Below are 14,669 nucleotides of genomic sequence, written 5' to 3' on the forward strand. Positions count from 1 at the left end.
CCTCCACAAGGTGTGTGTTTTACGTTGTGCCCAGAGTAGCCCATTTGTAACTGTATACTCTCTGGTGCTCTTTATGATCGGCTGTGCTGTAACAAACTGAGAAAACAGTCCACAAATAGCATTTATGCAACCATGCCAGAAAGACATGATGCTTTTTGAAATAATTTTCATATGTTGTGATCACACCTAAAAATATTTACAGATATTACAAAGAAAGAAGGGAAACATCTTTAATATAAATAACATAATTTATATTAAATAAATAACATATTTAAATTAAATTGGCCACGTGTCTGCTATATTTGAATACTAAAGAAACTATAGATAGAATTAGGTCTCTTACAGATTTTAAGAAATGCTACTAGTTAGTGGAGAGAAAATGAATAAAGTTACTTGCTAATTGTGGGCCATGAATTTTTTATTCAGTGTAATGGTAAGTTTGTGTATGTCTTCAGATAAATTACATTAATAATACTGACCTTGTTAAGAACGCCGCCGCCTCTGTTTTACAACCTTTCAAATACTTCTCAATAAAGAGGTTACCATAACGTTCCCTTACTTCATCGGGTACTTTGGATGAAGATTCTGACATTACTGAAGCCCTCTTTCTATGAGCCACCTTGTATTTTGGCATCTTGTTAAATATAGAATTATTGATTAGAGAAAAAAAAGGAAATGCTACTAGTGCACACTAAATAACTATCTAAGAACACTAATGGAAGTTGTATTAATAATTTGAATTGTTTTCGGTAATATATGTGGTGTTATAAAGAGTATAAAAAGATGGCACTATATTTCTCAAAACATTGTTACACAAGGGGTGAGATTTGGAAGATTAGTGAACTTCAAAACAACTCTTCACTGCCCCCTAAAACTCTTCATTATTAAATTACTCATTTGGAATTTGTGGCACTATTGTGTTTTATCTATTTGTTGCAAAAGTATTTAGGTAGTAATTTAAGTATTTGGGCTTTTTTTTCTTAGTAGACAAACCATTTGGGGCCAGTCATATCACCCTGAAAACATGTAGACTAGTCTCAGGTCTGATTGTAAATTTCCAGGCCCCAGGGCTCCGACTCCCTGGAGACCCAGTGGTGTATTTAAACTTAGTGTAGGATTTCCTAGGCCCTGTCGTGGGAGTCAGCAGGGCTTGACTGCTGTTCGCCCCTCACGCCACTGTACTCATTGCCAGGCACAGAGAGAGCATTGTTAGTATTGACCCCAAAGCCTGCATAGAGTTGTTTTCAGTCTTTGGAGGGTAATTTGCATTCACTGCCAGGGGTATTTTTAATCCTCAGGTCCCTGAAATGGCTTGAAATGGTACCCTAGGAGCAGAAAACCTTAGTACGTGCTGAGCGCTCTGAGTCTGTACTGCTTGGGGATAGTGTGGCTTAAATGTATGGAGATTGCTCTGCAGATGTGTACATTCCAAAACAAGCAGAAAACTGGACAGGAAAGGGAGGCCATTGTATTCCATATTCCTCCTCCTCTGCACCTTAGGTTCTTTGCAGTGTCACATGTGAACTTTGTAGTAGAGAACTCCAGTGTTACCTGACAAGGGGAAAGGCCCTAGATGGGACTAGAACCAGATTATTATAAATGAAGGTGATCTCAATTGTTTTTTTTAAGGATAGTAAGGAAATCGAGTATTTTGTGTCCTAAAAGGATAATGTCTGTTAAATAACTATTCATATAATCATATTAGTGAAGGAACCTGTGATATTAAGCAAAAATAAACAACTTGAAGGGGGGTGGTTTATAATAAAACATTCCATTTGTATAGCATTGTGTGAAATGCAAAAGCCACAAAATATGTAGATAAACTTCTCATTTGCTCATTGTAACAACCTTGTGGGAGGTTGAGAGATAGGAAGAGTATGTATGATTCTTTTACAGATGAAAAACAAAGACCCTGAGAAGTGATGGGCACGAAATCTAGCTTTCCATTCTTCTAGCCTACCTCCAGAGAAGACTCAAATGATATATAAGCTTTCATGGGCATTTAGTTAACTATATTATTTTTAATTAAACTAAAATGAAATTTAATTTCATGCTGACTAAACTTCACAGTTGGAATGAGTGTAAAAACCAATAGAGTTTGAAATGTAGGCATTTGCCAGCTATGTTCTTAAACTTGCCAGGTGGATGAACATGGGTTTTTGCCTGCTCTTGTCAGAACTCCCACCCCGACTCTGACCCCTTGCTTTGACCACTAGAAGTAAGTTTCACCATGGTGGGTGATACCTGAAATAAGTTTTCCTTAAATGGATATTCATGAACCAGCATACCTAGGAGTCTCCATTCTGTTCAGAACTAGAAATATACTCTAATTCGATAAAATGTTCACCCCTCCACCAAAGGCTTGCTGCTTAGGTAGAGGAAGCTTAGTGCCCAGTGTTATATACCCAGGTCATCTGCTGGTAGTTCAAAGCAAGGAGGATGGACACTCTTTAGCTCCAGGAACATTTAGACCAATCTATCATTTGGGAACAGGAAGGAGCCATCTTGTAGTTGGTGCTTCTCTCTCAGAGCCCCAGTTATTAGTATCCACTGAGAGATGCTGCACAGATGAATGCAGAGTAGTCTGAAAACTACCAGCCTTCCCAGCTTTTACTTTGTTTTTCTTTCTTTTCCTTGGTCCTCTACAGTCCACATTGTGACTTTATGAATATGACCAATTATTTTAAAATTATATATAATCTAGTATTGAACAAGTTATAGAAAGAGTTCTCTTAGAGGTAATAAGTAATACAAGTGAAGGTTTTAACCAGTTTTAATAAGATCATGGGAGTTCAGTGTGCTTTGCTCTATTTTGCATTTGTATGCTGATTTTTTCTTAATCTACTTCTTGAATCCTTTTGCTTGTCTGAAGAAATGTGAAACGTGAAATCTCTTACTGATAAAAGAGAAAATCCTATGGTTTGGTTGAGATCATGTTTTAAAATAAACACAGGCCGGGCGCGGTGGCTCACGCCTGTAATCCCACCTCTCTGGGAGGCCGAGGCGGGAGGATCGCTCAAGGTCAGGAGTTCTAGACCAGCCTGAGCAAGAGTGAGACCCCGTCTCTACTAAAAATAGAAAGAAATTATCTGGCCAACTAAAAATATATATAGAAAAAATTAGCCGGGCATGGTGGCACATGCCTGTAGTCCCAGCTACTCGGGAGGCTGAGGCGGTAGGATCGCTTAAGCCCAGGAGTTTGAGGTTGCTGTGAGCTAGGCTGACGCCATGGCACTCACTCTAGCCCGGGCAACAGAGCAAGACTCTGTCCCAAAAAATAAATAAATAAATAAAAAATAAATACAATAAAAAACTAAAACAATATTTATATATTAGTCTTTGCAGTGAACCAAGTCTTTCACTGTGTCCGTTTTTAATGCCTTTTATGCAAATGTATGATTTAAATAATGAAAAAGGCATATACTGAGTTCACAATAAAGCTAATACTTTGGAGGTTCAATCAGATACAATTGTGTAGATTTCATTAACTAGTATCCCCGTATCCTCTGGGTCTGAGGATATTGTATTCAATGTCCAAAAATTTTCTTTAAAATTTTTGCATATGTTCATAAAGCATATTGGTCTGTCGGTTTTTGTTTGTTTTTTTCCTTGTAATATCTTTGTCTGGTTTTGGTATCAGTTTAATGCTGGCCTCCATAACATGATTTGAGGAGTATTCCCTACTCTTCAACTTTTTTGAATAGTTTGTATAGAATTGGTATTATATTTTCCTTAAATATTTGGTAGAATTTACCTTTGAAGCTATTTAATATCTGAGCCTGGCTCTTCTCTGTTTCCTGATCATTCGGGCTAGAGGTTTGTCCATTTTATTATCTAAAAGACCAGTTTTTGGTTTCATTGTTTTTCTGCTTTCTATTTCATTGGTTTCTACTCTGATCTTTTACTTCTTTTTTCTGCTTAGTTTAGGTTTCATTTGCTCTTCTTTTGTAGTTTCTTAAGGTGAAAACTGAGATCATTGATTTGAGACCTTTTCTAGTATGGGCCCTTAGTGCTATATAAACTTTCCCCTACATACTATTTTTTTGTGGCATCCTAAAAATATTCATGTATTGTGTTTTCACTTTTATTCAGTTCAAAATACAGTACTTTCTAATTTCTCCTTTGACTTCTTTTTTTGATTTTTGTCCTGTTGGTTGTTTAGAAATATGTTCTTAAAGCTTTTTTCTTATTATTGTTTTTTTGTTTTTTTTTTACCGGATAGTCTACCAATGTGATAGAAATATGTTTTTTATTCTCACATATTTGGGAGATTTTCCAGACCTCTTTATGTTACTAATTTCTAATATAATTCCATGTGGTCAGAGAACATACTTGTATGACTTGAATCCTTTTAAGTTTGTTGCAGCTTTCTCTGTGACCAAGAGTATATAGTCTATCTTAAGTCAAATTGGTTGATAATATTGTTCTAATCTATATCCATACTGATACACTGGTTTTTTGTGTATTTCTTCTTTTAATGGTTGAGCAAGGCATGGTGAAATCTCATAGTATAATTGTGGATTTGTCTATTTCTGCTTATAGTTCTATCATTTTTTGCTTCACATATTTTGACACTATGCTATTAGGTCAAAATAACAACAGGTGAATGTATAGGACTATATATAGAACTGTCACGTCCGTTTGATACATCAACCCTTTTATCATTATGAGTCAACCTTCTTTATCTCTGTTAATATTCTTTGCACTGAAATCTACTTTGTCAAATATCAATGTAGACACTCTAGCTTTCTTTTCTTTTTTTTTTTTTCTTTTTTCTTTTTTTTTTTGAGACAGAGTCTCACTCTGTTGCCCGGACTAGAATGTCGTGGCATCAGCCTAGCTCACAGCAACCTCAAACTCCTGGGCTCAAGCAATCCTACTGCCTCAGCCTCCCGAGTAGCTGGGACGACAGGCATGTGCCACCATGCCCGGCTAATTTTTTAAATATATTTTTAATTGTCCAGCTAATTTCTTTCTATTTTTAGTAGAGACGGGAGTCTTGCTCTTGCTCAGGCTGGTCTCGATCTCCTGAGCTCAAACGGTCTGCCTGCCTCGGCCTCCCAGAGTGTTAGGATTACAGGCGTGAGCCACTGCGCCCAGCCTAGCTTTCTTTTCGTTAGTGTTAGCATGGTATATTTTTTCTATCCTTTTACTTTTAAGCTATTTGTGCCTTTATATTTAAAGTAGATTTTTTTTTTTTTTTTTTTTTTGAGACAGAGTCTCACTCTGTTGCCCAGGCTAGAGTGAGTGCCGTGGCGTCAGCCTAGCTCACAGCAACCTCAAACTCCTGAGCTCAAGCGATCCTCCTGTCTCAGCCTCCCGAGTAGCTGGGACTACAGGCATGCGCCACCATGCCCGGCTAATTTTTTCTATATATATTTTTAGCTGTCCATATAATTTCTTTCTATTTTTAGTAGAGATGGGGTCTCGCTCTTGCTCAGGCTGGTCTCGAACTCCTGAGCTCAAACGATCCGCCCACCTCGGCCTCCCAGAGTGCTAGGATTACAGGCGTGAGCCACCGCGCCCGGCCAAAAAGTAGATTTTTTTAATAGATGGCACTTAATTGGGTATTGCTGTTTTAAAATCGAATTCTGACCATCTTTGCCTTTTAGTTGGCATGTTAGATCATTTAGATTTAGTATGATTATTAACAGCTATCTTATCAGAATCTGTCTTCAGGTGATTATACCATTTCACGTAACATATAAGAGCCTCATAATATTATAATATTTGTACATTTCTCCACTCCTGGCCTTCATGCCACTGCCGTCATACATTCTACTTATACAAACGTTACAAGCCCCATAATCCATTGTTATTGTTTAAACAGTCCATTATCTTTTAAAGATATTTAAATAAGACAAATGTAGCTGTTATTTCTAGTGTTCTTTGTTCCTTTTGAAAGCATCCACATTTTGTTCTGTGCCTTAGTACTTTAAAGTTTTTGCTCTATTATCTTCTCACTTGTATTGTTGCTAACAAAAAATCTGATGTCTTCCATATCTTTTGTTTGTTATATATAATGTTTTTTCCCTTTTAAGGTTTTTCTTTTTATCACAAATTTGACTAATTTTATTATAGTGTTCCTTGGTGCCATTTTCTTCATGTTTCTTGCACTTGGAGTTCATTGAGCTTCTTGGATCTGTGGGTTTTAGGTTTTATCAATTTAAAAAAATTTTCTGCTGCTATTTCTTCAAATTTTTTTTTCTGTCTCCTCTCTCTCTCCTCAGACATCAACATATATATTCATATATAATGGGCTTCCTTTTTTTTTTTTTTTTGAGTCAGGGTCTTACCCTGTTGCCCAGGCTGGAGTATAGTGATGTGCTAATAGCTCACTGCAGCCTCTAACTCCTAGGCTCAAGTGATCTTCCTGCCTCAGCCTCCCCAGTAGTTGGGACTACAGGTGTGTACCACCATGCCGGGCTACGTTTTTTATTTTTTGTAGTAATGGGGTCCTGTGTTGCCCAGGCTGGTCTGGAACTCCTATCTCAAGCAATCCTCCTGCCTCCCAAAGTGCTAGGATCATGGGCACAAGCTATCTCACCCAGCCCATATTAAGCTTCTTAAAGTTGTCACACAGCTCGTTGATACTCTGTTTAATTTTGAAAATTTTATTTTTCTCTATTTCATTTTGTATAGTTTCTTGTGCAGTTTAAAGTTTAGTAATCTTCTAAAATGTCTAACTTGCCATTAATTTCATTGTGTGCATTTTTCATCTCAAACATTGTAGTTTGTATCTCTAGATGTTTGATTTTATGTCTTTTATGTCTTCCATTCTCTACTTAACTTTTTGAACATGTGGAATATAGTTATAATAACGGTTCAATGTTCTTCTCTGCCAGCTCTAACTTCTGTGTCAATTCTGAGTCTATTTCTGTTAATTTATTTTTTTCCTAATTATTACTCCTTTTATGTTCTGCTTCTTTGCATGCCTACTAATTTTTGAATGGATGCCAGACGTAGTAAATTTTACTTTCTCAGGTGCTGTATATTTTTGTGTTCCTGTAAATATTCTTGAGCTTTGTTCTGAAACCACAGCGAAGTTAGTTGGAAACAATTTGGTCCTTTTGGATCTTGCTTTTAAGATTTGTTAGGCAGGACCAGAGCAGTATTTAGTCTGGGCTAATTATTCCCCACTAAGAGAAGATCCTTTGGAGTACTCTACCCAGTGTTCCCTGAATTACAAGGTTTTCTAGAGTGGCTGGTTGGGAATCAGACACATACATCCCCTGCCCTGTTGAGCATCAGATACCATTTGCTTCTGTCCTATGTGATGATCTTTTTCTGTACCTTGGCTAATTCCTTACATACATGCACCAGTTATTACTCTGCTCAATACTTAAGGGCAACCCTTTATAAATCTCTGGTGTTTTCTCTCTGTGTAATTCTCGTACATTTTCCTGTGCATTCTAGCTGCCTTAGATTCTCTCACCTAGTTCCTTCAGCCATTGCTTCAGGTCTTCTCTCCATGTTGGTTGTTCTTCACTGAATTATAACTGACTTGTCAACTTGCTTCATGTGACATCTCCAGAATTGAATGTATTATTTAATTGATGGTCTGTTATCCTGTAGTCCAAACATATAAAATGATTTATGGAAAATGTTTTGGAAGTTACCTGGAAAAAGTTTTTTTTTTTTTTTTTTTTTCTTTTTTGAGGCAGAGTCCTGCTCTGTCACCCTGGCTAGAGTGCCGTGGAGTCAGCCTAGCTCACAGCAACCTCAAACTCCTGGGCTCAAGTGATCCTCCTGTCTCAGCCTCCCAAGTAGCTGGGACTATAGGCATACGCCACCATGCCCGGCTAATATATATATATATTTTTTCTTTTTTTAGCTGTACATATAATTTCTTTCTATTTTTAGTAGAGATAGGGTCTCGCTTTTGCTCAGGCTGGTCTTGAACTCCTGAGCTCAAACAATCCGCCCACCTCAGCCTCCCAGAGTACTAGGATTACAGGTGTGAGCCACCGCGCCCGGCCTAGGTGGAAAATTTTAATTGGTGAAAGTTATAGAAAATTTCTGCTTTAACTTATCTAGTTTTTATAATTTAGAAAAAATAATATAGTACAGAGGATTTTGTAAGTAGCAAAATATATATTAGTGACACATTAATCTAGTAATTTAGTCCTGTGACGAACTTAATTTTTTTTTATACTTTGTGTATATAAAATTTACTATGTAGTTACAGATAAAATGCAGAAACTCAGTCTTAAATCTTTGGAGAAGAGTGTTTGTGTTTCTCACTTTATGCTTTTGCTAACAATAATTCTTTGAAAGTCACTCTTAATAGCCTTCTTATTGTCTGCTAAAATTCATGCAAAAGCTGAGCTGATGAGATTTACCTTTGTGTTAGTTTTTGTTTTCTAGTGGTATAAATTAATCAGAACTCTAACAAAGAGAATATTTTAAAAGTGTGTCATCTATCATAAAAAATCAGAAATTCAACCTAGGTATATAAGAAGAAAAGTTACAATAAGTGTAACAGTATAGCCTGGCATGACTGTAAAACAAATCTGTGCTCCACCTTAATTTTTTTTGGGAGGGAGGTGGCGTGACAAGGTCTCCCTTTGTCTCCTGGGCTAGAGTGCAGTGACATGATCATAGCTCACTGCAACCTCAAACTCCTGGGCTCAAGCAATCTTCCTGCCTCAGCCTCCCAAGTAGCTGGGACTATAGTTGTGTGCCACCACGCCCAGCTTTTCTATTTTTTGTAGAAATGGAGTCTCTCTCTTGCTCAGGCTGGTCTCAAACTCCAGGCCTCAAGCAGTCCTCCTGCCTTGGCCTCCAAAAGTGCTAGGATTATAGGTGTGAGCCACTGTGCCTGGCCCATCCACTTTACTTTTTATAAAATGCGTGATGACCAATCCTAAAGCTGTATAAAGTAATTGATTACTTGTACAAAACTTAAATTTAAAGGACTAATTTTTTACCAGTGTTTCTGTGAAATTACTCTTCAACTGCTTATTTCTGTTATATAAATTCAGCATTACAGGACAAAATTTCGCTAGTCCAATCTCTTGAGGTAGCCAAATAAACATCAGTATAATTGAACAGAAGCAGAAGAACATCAACTTCTGAATTTTCCTTTTAAAAATGTTATTAAGCTTCTAAAAGTTTGCGATGTTGTTTTAAAACTTTATTTTATTGATTAAAGTAGAGTCTCACTATGTTGCCCAGGCTGGAACGCAATGGCTTTTCACAGGCATGATCATAGCACACTACAGCTTGAACTCCTGGGATCAAGCGATCTTCCCTCCTCAGTCTCCCAAGTGGCCGGGGCTGTAGGCATGCGCCACTGCACTGTGCTTCATTTTAAAAGTTTAAAATGTCAGAGGTTATAGGGGGGAAAATTGGTTTTCTAAGATACCAAATATATTTTAACAAAGAGGAACAATTCATTTGATTTTTTTAAAAAATATCAATAATTTGTATGTAACACATATACTTTATTTCTCTTTCATTTTTGTAGGTTCTGCCGGAGACTTCCATTTGGCCTCAATGTGAAATTAAAGCAGAAAATCACATCTACATGTATATTGCTATCAGGATGTTGATTCATTGGTCATGCCTGAAGAGGGAAATTCTGTTTTAGATGGCTGACTACCAGCAAAAGTAAATGCTTATCCTAGATGTCAAGCATCTCTCCTTTTTACTGGAGTGAAAATCCCCTCCAGATACCAACAGAATATCAACTACAGAAAATGCTTCGCATTTTAAGAATGTTAGCAACCTAAATTCATGCACCCTATCTGTACAGTTGTTGTGGATGGTTTGCCATCTGAAAGCTCCTCAAATTCTTATCCAGGCCCTGTGTCTGTTTCTGAAATGTCTCTGCTTCATGCTTTGGGTCCAGTGCAGACCTGGCTGGGACAAGAGCTGGAAAAATGTGGCATCGATGCCATGATTTATACTCGGTATGTCCTCAGTCTTCTACTGCATGACAGCTATGATTACGACCTGCAGGAACAGGTATTTATACGTTTTGAGTGTTTTGTAAAAACTGATTGTGTCTCTGTGTATACATTTCTTCTTAAAAGAGTGCATTCATGCTCTTAGAGCTGAGCTGTTCGGTGTGTGGTGTGCAGACTTTCAAACTGTCAGGGGCAAGATGGCAAGAATCTGCCTTGGAATGTAAATCAGCCATGTCAGTAAGCATACTTTTTAGTGTAGTTATTTTCTTCATAGTTAGACTTTTTCAGTGTTGATTACATTCTGACACAGACTGCAGATCTTGCCATGGACTGGTTATAGTTTGACAACCTGCTACCTTTGAATAACGCTGCTCCAGAACGTGGGTTTCTGCTATTTGGGAAACTCATGTATTATGTCTGGATATCTAATCATTGAACCTCTTATATACTGGGTATCATTCCAAATTTAATATTGTATTTTATCTGCAGCAATGACATTAAATTGCTTATTAATCAGTGTATGTGACAAATCAGTAGAATTAAAGTTCAGTAAAGCACATAACTTTGCCATAAGTTACTGTATATCACCTTGTAAGTTGGTCAAACACATTTTATTACTATTTGACTTTGCTGTTGAGTTTAAAGTGAAAAACCAACGAAATCTAGGTTCTTAAAAAATCTCAACCTCTGTCTCACTCTCTAAGAAGAGCTACTGAAAGTGAGGGCTGCCAAAGGAGAAGCAGAGTCATCAGTAGTGAATGAATGGGCTCTCAGTGGCTTCTGTGGACAAATTTCACTTAAAATCTTTTGGGTTTTGTGGACCCTTGGTGGAAAGAAGGGGGTATTTTGTGGGCAGTTTTTATTGCCATTTTAAATCATTGTTACTAAAACTGAAAGCAAAAACAAAGTTTCATTGACGGAAGAAACTGGCTTTGCCCTTCCAAACCACAATAAAAAGCCTCAAAGTCCTATAAATAATACATACAAAGGATTCCACCAAGATGCTTAACATTTTTCATACATCAGTGGTACAGAGTGCATTTGATGAGAGGTGTTTCTCAGCATTTCTGGCTGTACACAACTTCATTTTTCCTATGAGGGCTTCATTTCAGCCCTCAGGGTATGAAGCTGAGGGCTTCCGGGTTATTTACTGCCTTGGCTGGTGGGAATTAGGTCACGTGAGGTTTTGAGGGGATTCATTTATAACCTAATAATCAGCAAATGTGTTATTTTGGTGGTCAGTATTGTATAATTTCCTTGCCAAAGCTATGTTATTTGCCATCATCTTTCTAGTGAATGTAGAATATACTTCACTACAGGCAAGTAAGATGTTAAATCTACAAACATGGAAGAACTTTTATTTCCAGAAATGAGGAAGATATTTCTCATAATTCAAATAGCATTTACTTCTGTTGTAAATGTGTACTCATAGAGAATGTATAGTTTTTTAGTGAGTCTTTAATATAACTTCTCATTTCTTAGAGTTGTATGTTGGCAGTATCAGCCTAGAATATTTAATCAACACCAATAAATTTACTGGCACAAAAAATATTTATGTGCGAGGTGCTGTAGGACCTATAGGGTAAAACATAGACCTACTGTTAATAAGATTATAGTCAAACACATCTCTTATCAGATTTGTTTGTGAATCCTTTGCTTTCTTTACTAGCTGTAGGAGTTGAGGTCAGGGATCAGGGATGTATTAATATCTGCAACTGTGTTTGATCCTCCCTCCTAAGTTCTGGTTCATTTTTTTAGGACACAGGACAGATAAAGATTAGTGAAAACATAACATGTCTGGAGTACAAGGAGAATCCACAGGGAAATAAAAGGCCCCTAATACTTTTCCACTTAGCCCAGGGTAACAGAGTGTGCCAATTCCTAAGATGGTAAGGAAGATCAAATTGGAAATGATACCTCTTTTACTAAGAGGTGACTTATGAGTCAATTATCCCCTGTGTTGCTTTTACCTGCAGTCGTAATCCTCTTTTAAAGGTGGCAAAGCAGATGTATGACCCAAGAGGAGGACGTGCTTACTAATTCCCTGGGAAGAGAGTTAGGGTATGAAGCTGAGGGCAGTTCTCTTCCAACAGGAGTAAGTAGAATGGAAGCGGCCACACCTTAGCTTCTGTGATTCAGAACTCCAGCTAACACCCAGGCTAGCAGACCTGTTCTAGGTGAGGAAGTATACCACCTTTCCTCTTCGTGCTTGTGGTGGCACAGCCCCTTAGGTGGAGCCCAAACTCCTCTGTTCCTTCCTCATGTGTTTTCTCAACCCTCGATCCTTGAGTTAGTCTAGCCCTGAATTGCATATGGCCAGTTTTAAGGGCATTACTTCAACTACTAGCCTTATCTGCCAGATTTAATCCATCACTGTTTCCAGCCTTGATTAAAACAAACACACAAAACTCTTGAGTTCTGAAACAGATTTTACATATGAATTTGGTCTCAGCCATGCAGGATGGTTAGGTAGGAAGTAAGGCTGATCAGACCCTAGTCTTGTTTGAGGCTAAATAACCAAGTTGAGTTACCTATAAACCTCTGATTTGGGCAGGGTTGTGAATACAATTGCGGTGTGAGTTGGTTACTGTGTAGTTTTAGAGAACAACGGCCTTCCAGCATGGAGATATAGCTGTGTCAGTAATTTTATTTCCACAAATTTTCCTTTTTTTTTTTTTTCGGTCATGATAACTCTGGTAAGTATATTCTCAGATAGTTAGGAATTCACTATGTATCATTTTTAGATGATATAAACTGCTTTTCTTCCCCATCCTTCAAATCCCAGGTCACCTTTCTCTGTGAAACTTTTTCTGGTAATTCTTTTTTTTTTTTTTTTTGTTGAGACAGAGTCTCACTTTGTTGCCCAGGCTAGAGTGAGTGCCGTGGCGTCAGCTTAGCTCACAGCAACCTCAGACTCCTCGGCTTAAGCGATCCTACTGCCTCAGCCTCCCGAGTAGCTGGGACTACAGGCATGCGCCACCATGCCCGGCTAATTTTTTCTATATAGATTTTTAGTTGTCCATATAATGTCTTTCTATTTTTAGTAGAGACGGGGTCTCGCTCAGGCTGGTCTCGAACTCCTGACCTTGAGCGATCCACCCGCCTCGGCCTCCCAGAGTGCTAGGATTACAGGCGTGAGCCACCGTGCCCGGCCTCTGGTAATTCTTGATGAAAGCAATGTCTTCTACCAAACTTGATCATATTTCTTCTGCAAAGCTCTTCATTATAAGTTAGTAGAATGTATTATATTTCTTAATAGATTATAATATCTTCATGGGCAGAAATCATAAATTCATCTTTTAAAAAACTTTTTTTCCTTGTGAAATAATTTCAGACCTTGGAAGATAGCAAGAGTAGTAGAGACCTCTCATGTTCTCTCTACTCAGTCATCAGTTGTTAGTAGGTTCCCACTTTTGGTTTCTTTCCCTTTTTTCTGATATGTAGTAGTTGTACGTATTTTAGGAGTATGTGATAATTTGATACATGTATGCAATGTGTAATGATCCAGGGTACTTAGGACACCGATCTCAAACGTTTATCTTTTCTTTGTTTTGGCAACATTGTGATTCTTCTCTTCTACCTATTTTGAAATATACAATAAATTACTATCTGTAGTCTTCCTACTGTACTACCGAATACTAGAATTTATTCCTTCTGTTTTTGTACCCGTTAACCAAATTCTCTTCATCCTTCATCCCTCCCTCTACTTCTACTTTATTTCTGTCTCCTTTCTTTTCATGCCCACTTCTCCTGAACAAATTAGTGTGTATTTCTTTTAGAGACGGGGTCTTTCTCTGTTGCTTAGTCTAGAGTGCAGTGTTGTGATCACAGCTCACTGCAACGTCAAGCGATCCTCCCGCCTCAGCCTCCCAAGTAGCTGGGACTCTGGGTGTGAGCCATTGTGATGTTTCTTTTTTTTCTTTTCCTCCCTCCCTCTTTCTTTCTTTTTCTTTCTTTCTTTTCTTCTTTCTTCTTTTTTTCGAGACAGTCTTGCCCTGTTGCATCAGCTAGAGTACAGTGGTATCATCATAGCTTACTGCAGCCTCAAATTCCTGGGCTCAGGCGATCCTCCTGCCTCAGCCTCCCCAGTAGCTGGAACTACAAGTGTGCACCACCATGTCTGGCTAATTTTTTCTATTTTTGTAGAGATGGGGTTTTGCTGTTCTTGCTCAGGCTGGTCTCAAGCTCCTGAGCTCAGGTGATCCTCCCGCCTCAGGCTCCCAGAATGCCAGGATTACAGGCATGAGCCACCATGCCCACATGTGTGTTTCTTGAGATCAAGGACTTTCTCTTAGCCACAGTACAATTATAATCAGGAAAATTAATATCAGTATAACATTATTATCTAATACATAGTCAACATTCAATTTTTGTCAATTGTCCCAACAATGTTCTTTTTTCATTGCAATTTTTTCCCTAATCTTGTATCCAATTTCAGATCATGCATTGGCTTTAGTGGTCACATCTCTTTAATATCCTTTAATTTGGGTTTGTCAGGTATTTCTTTGTATAGCATTAGCTTATGTGTTTATGGCAGTAACATTACACAAATGATGATGTTTCCTTCTTTTCTGTGCATCACATCCAGTGGCCCATGATAGCAGTCCGTTTCATTCTTGTCTGTTCTTACATTGGTTCTGATAGTGTCTCTGGGTTTCTCCACTGTGAAGCCGAACTTTCTTGTCCTTATAATTCACAAGTGACCTATGCAGGGAGCTTTGGTAGTTTTACCATCCATTGATGATTCCCATCTGAATC

At 37.9% G+C, this 14,669-nt stretch overlaps 1 protein-coding gene across 2 annotated transcripts in view; it reads left to right on the forward strand.

The window, feature by feature from the left end:
* The window catches only part of KIAA0232 (KIAA0232 ortholog), an 88,050-nt gene that overhangs the window by 26,080 nt on the left and 47,301 nt on the right, over positions 1-14,669 (forward strand). For both annotated transcript variants that reach the window (XM_069495795.1, XM_069495796.1), the window contains exon 2: positions 9,470-9,969. In XM_069495795.1, coding sequence (XP_069351896.1) covers positions 9,739-9,969 — 231 coding nt within the window. In that variant the 5' untranslated portion in view covers positions 9,470-9,738. The remainder of the gene's footprint in view (positions 1-9,469; positions 9,970-14,669) is intronic.

This window comes from Eulemur rufifrons, chromosome 20 (assembly GCF_041146395.1).
Source record: "Eulemur rufifrons isolate Redbay chromosome 20, OSU_ERuf_1, whole genome shotgun sequence".
In the NCBI taxonomy this organism is placed as follows: Eukaryota; Metazoa; Chordata; class Mammalia; order Primates; family Lemuridae; genus Eulemur; species Eulemur rufifrons.